At 38.4% G+C, this 5,248-nt stretch overlaps 1 protein-coding gene across 1 annotated transcript in view; it reads left to right on the top strand.

Annotated features, from left to right (window-relative positions):
• Positions 1-992: 992 nt before the first annotated feature.
• Positions 993-5,248, top strand: part of LOC104527326 (transmembrane protein 68) — a 14,132-nt gene continuing 9,876 nt past the window's right edge. The window contains exons 1-2 of the mRNA XM_010171011.1: positions 993-1,327; positions 2,905-3,069. Of these exons, the coding sequence (XP_010169313.1) occupies positions 1,000-1,327; positions 2,905-3,069 (493 nt within the window). The 5' untranslated portion in view covers positions 993-999. The remainder of the gene's footprint in view (positions 1,328-2,904; positions 3,070-5,248) is intronic.

The following is a 5,248-nucleotide window of genomic DNA, read 5'->3' as shown; positions in this document are numbered from 1 at the left end:
GTCTAGACTTGCTGTGCTTTATGCTCTTGGCACTGACTGGCGATTACGATTTGTTTCTTGTAGGTACTTGTTCTGGTGTTGGAGCAGAAAAATTTACTCGTTGAACAAGTAGTAACCTGATTGAGGCAAATAAAAGCTGTATTCAGTTATGGATTACTGAACATGATTGCAATGTTTAAATCTCTGGCCAGTGCTTAAGAATCTTAAAATCAGCCAGCGATGTGGGAGTGCTCTTGCATTCCAGAAGAAACACTACCTGCAGTCAGGCAGGCAGGGTCAGCGGTAGGAACAGACTAACTAGGGAGCTGTATGTGGCAAACATATCCCTAGGGCGGTGAAAGAACGTTGTGTTGGCATGGTTGTGTGAATGAGGGGTGAAGAGCTGCTTTTCACAGTGCTACCAACAGTACCAAACGCTGTCCCAGGCACCTCCAGGCCTTGGGCAGGAGCCATGGCTGCCCAGGCTTTGCTTGCCAGCTCTTCAGCTGCTCACTCCGCTGTTTGTTCCCCTCGCTGCCAGCTGCTGCCAAACTGAGAGGGAACAGAAGCCCAGGCTGGACTCTGCAGAGGACCGGGAGAGCCCAGACCTCTGGTAACAGTCCTCTTGACTAACACTGCTGAAAATACTTACCACTTACCCTCTTTTCAGCTTCTAAAAAGTAAGCCTGGATCCTGAGGCTTCCTTGGACTCCAACCCTTGTCCTTTCAGCCCCTATAAAAAAGGGGCTGTATAAAAAAGATGCATAAAATAATCTCATAGGATAATCTCATCCCCCTTTATAGGCAGTAGTGGGTGGCAATTGCCAGCAGCTATCTTAGCATGACAGGGAGACACAAAATGTTTGACTCTGTGCTATACCAAAATAGGCATCAGGTATATCCACAGAAAGTTTTTTCCTAAATTGAGAAACTTCCATGATTAGAGAAATTAAAGCTAGTTTTTGTGGTTGTTTTGTGTTTTTTGTTTTTGTTTTTTTTTTCTTCTCCTCCGTGCAGAACATGATAGGTAGAAAAGAATCCTGCACTTCAGGACAGATACCGATGACCGACCTAAGCTGCCTTGCCTATGTGCTGGAAGAATGGACTGTTGTGGAGTACCTGAAGAAATACCTTTTTCATCTGGTCATCATCTCACTGACAATGAGTGCAGTATTAGTTTTTTTTATAGTTCCTTTAACAATCCTCTTTTTCATTTACCTTAGTAATATTATGCTTTTAATATATCAGAGGAATGGTGAGGTAAAAGCAGATCCCTTGAGTGATGTTTGGGATGGTGCAAGGAAAACTATAGCAAGCTTTTGGGATATATATGCAAGAATATGGCATGGTAAGTATGACATGACTTGTCTGAAGCTTTGAATTACAATAAATAGTAAATACACATAAGTTTTAAAATTTTTTTATTTCTTCCAAATGGATGCAAAGAAATTACATTTATTATAATTTGTATGGCATGTAACCCAAAAGTTTCTGCCTCAAAGACTGATTGCAGTATAGAATAAGCAGAATGGAAAGGAGAAATTAGGTTGTATAGGGTATATTTCTCTTAAGTGGATAGGCAGGTGCAGTTCTCTGCATATGGTATCAGAGTGAAGTGCAGTGTTAATTTTACTTCTAGTAACATAACTGCAAGAGAGGTGTGCGATTCATTTTTCCCTTAGTAGCTGCTTAAAACCCACTTAATAAATGATTGAACTACCACCACGACTACTTGGAAATGTAATTAGTTTATTTTTAGTTGGCAAAAACTACTTTGTGTTATGACAGTTGAAAATAATTTTAAGAGCTGTATGGACAAATAAATAATTAGATACCACATTTAAATTTGTTTTGTGGCACAATTTAAAAGTAATCTGATTTTTCAGTTACATTACACTCAACCTTCAGCTACTTCCAACACACCTTGCTCCCTAAGAGGATCCTCAGGCACATGTTAGGCTCTTGTTCTTTCCACAGATGTAGTTTAAGGCTATCAGCAAGACTTAACTTTGCTGCCCTAAGGATGAAGAATAACAGATTATTATTTATGTTACTATCCTTCCTCACAGTTTTTGCCTAATCTTTGAAAATTATGCAGTATAAAACTTTCTCCATCTTCTCCTAGGATTTTGCCTGCTCCATCCCCATCCTTCTCCCTGAATGGCTGATGATAGGAGCTGTGGCAGGGATGGAGATGAAGGCAGAGGAACAGAGCTCTTAGTTGGCAGAAGCTGTAGCTTTCCCAAGCTTTTGTATTCATTACTCTGGCTCTGCCTAAAACCTAAATAAAATGTAGGAACAGCCAGGAGAGGGATTTACAGAAGTCCATGTCTGTGCGGAAATTCATTTCCACTGTAAATGAATACATTTAACTCTCATAGACAGAACCTGTCTTTGGGATTCTTAGTGATTCTGTTTAGGACTTAAACATCTCAACCAGAGAAACTTTTTATTATGTAAAATCCCAGACTTTTCATTCTGCCTGACACAGCGGAGGTTCATACTTCCGTATTTCAGGAAAGCATCCTGACTGCTTGTTTGCCTCTCATTCTGCCAATGAAGTAGTTTCACACCAGTACAGTAGGTTTGTTTTTTTTAAAAAATTATTTTACTTTCGACTAGGAAAAGTTCCTAATGGGAAATAATTAATTTAGTCCTCTCATTGGGAAAAATGTCAGGTTCAGGTCTGATCTAGTGATTAAACTGATCAACAAATTATTACACTGATAACCTGTGGTGTTTGAGGGGCTTTCTCTTTGCTATTGATTAAAAGTTGCATCCAGAACTTAATCCTTGTAAAAGCTACTGCAGAGGCTTTCACAACTCTCTGAAAGTCATTTAACAAAGGACAGTAAACAGTGTTCTTTAAATTGCCAGATGATTTACAGCTATCATTGTCATTGTGTTGCTTTCCATCCCAAACAGGTTATGAGCTTCATGGTGTGGAAAACCTTCCAGAAGGACCAGGCATTCTTGTGTATTACCACGGAGCTATTCCTATAGACTACCTTTACTTTTTGTCTAGGTTGTTTCTCTGGAAGAAAAGACTTTGTCTTTCAGTAGCTGATAATTTTGTCTTTCGTTTACCAGGTAAGAGCATACTCTCTTGTATTTAAGCATCCTGGATTCACTCAACCAGTTGCTAGTTCTGGTGACATTTACATTTATTACACTTTCAAGAGAGCTTTTAAACTAAAAGACTGGTTTTAGACTTTTAAACTAAAAGCTGAAGATGCAGAAGGGCAAGCAGGGTAGAATATTCTGTCTTTTAAGTGAAAGGTCATAAAAACACTGGTAGACCCTTCAAAGCCAACAAACAGACATGATATAATCCCTTTGGGATGAAATGTCATGCCTCAGTAGAAAGTGTAGGATAGGACTAATTATTGACCTAGTCCAGGCTTGTCAGCGATGGGCTATGAGTGCAGAAGAGCCCAGTAAATGGTAGGATATCAGTTACCTACTTGCCTGCTACACTAGGCAGCCATTGCAGTGGAGTATGACATCAGATCTGTCTTTTGATCAAAGGCTGGAGTAGGACACAAAACTTATTTGAAGATTTTTATTGTTGAAGAGAGCTTTGTAATACAGACCACCACAATACATTCAACACATTGTAGACTGAGAAAGAAATAAATAATTCCATTGTGAAAAGGAGAGGATACAGAAAAGTAAACCTCATTCATTTTTAGAAAAACAAGGTGTAAAGAAGAAGCATCCAGAAGGAGTAACAAGGAGATTACTTAAAGGCACCTTTATACCACTTATATTAAAAAATATTATAATAATAAAGAGTAAAGGAAGCTATTTAAAAGTAGAAGGACATTCTTCAGAAAAGGAAGTTTTGTCCAAACACTGAAAACAAAGAGCATAAACTCTAACAAGTTTGATTCAAGAACATATTAAGGCATCCCTAGAAAAGTGATGAGGAAGAATTTGCTGAAGGTATACTTAGTAAACACTGTGTGGTACTACACACATCAGAAGCATGAAGTCATCAAGAGATGATAGGCTTTTAAGAGGACTCCTAAAGGAAGAAAAAGTTAGCAGGGTGTAGCAAAGAAGACTTCTTTTTTAAGGGATAAATGAGAGGGTACTGTTTCCAATTGAAGTGTCTGTAGCACAGATTTTTATTACAAATGTATAGTAAACTATTGTCAGGATGAAGCAACACTCTTAGCTGTACAATTTCCTGACTACTGATGTGTGCATAACGTATTGCTTGAATTATGTTCATGCTGAAGGAACAGAAGGTTGTAAATATGGTGTCAACTTATAAGAAGGCTACAAAAAGGGCATCTGGTAAAAAAGACCACAAACAATGGAGATTAGGCCTCCCCATTTGCTGCATTAATAGAAAATGTGGCTAAGAGTAATAGACTTGAGCGAAACTTCTCCCTGACCTTCTCTTGCTCTACCATACTTACCTGCTTTCTGCAGAGAAATGCTGCAATTCACAGATTGATTCTTTAAAGAATACTCATGAGCATATGCTGAACCTCAGTCGGTTGGATTAATTACAGTTATGGGAGAAGTCTTCTTGTGAATGAATAAATGGTTAAAAGGTACAAAATCAAGGCTGGAAATAAATAGCTCATTTTCACAAAGAAGAAGAATTCACCAGGTATACCAAGGAATAGCAGTGCTGGCACCTATATTGTTCAAAATAATCATAATCTAGATCAGTAGTGAGGTGACAAAGCTTTATACGGGCCTTTCTTTTTTTTTTGCAAGGCAGTAAAAGCTTACACAGTGAGCACAGTTATCTACCAATACTGAATCACTGACTGATTAAACAGCAGATGAAACTCAGTATGAGTTATAATGCAGTGCAGAAGGAAAGAAAAACAAGTCTAAACACATAAACATGTAATTAGACTTTAAATTTTCTAGATGACTTCAGGAATATGTCAGCTTAAGTCTTAGCAATCACCAAAAGGCAAACAGAATTTTAGGCTTATCATGAAAACGAAGGAAGAGAAAATACCATTATTTACTCAAAATGCATATGATGCCCACATCTTGAGTACTGCATGGAATTCTGGTCTCCCCATCTCAGAAAAGCTGCAAAATAATAAAGATACAAAAAAGGACAAGGGCAATCAAAGGCCTGGCATGGCTTCCTTTGGGGCGCTAGGACAGAAGTCTTGCAGGACTGAGGGATAGAAAATACTATGTGACCTGGAAAAGGGCAGTAAGAAGTGATAATATGTTCACGTGATACATCATAATTCTTAACAGGCAAAGGCTTTAAAGCCAAGCAAAGGAA

The sequence above is a fragment of the Antrostomus carolinensis genome, unplaced genomic scaffold, assembly GCF_000700745.2.
Source record: "Antrostomus carolinensis isolate BGI_N321 unplaced genomic scaffold, ASM70074v2 scaffold42326, whole genome shotgun sequence".
Lineage (NCBI taxonomy): Eukaryota > Metazoa > Chordata > Aves > Caprimulgiformes > Caprimulgidae > Antrostomus > Antrostomus carolinensis.
The sequence above is the reverse complement of the archived record's forward strand: the minus strand, read 5'-3'. Positions and strand labels throughout refer to the sequence as shown.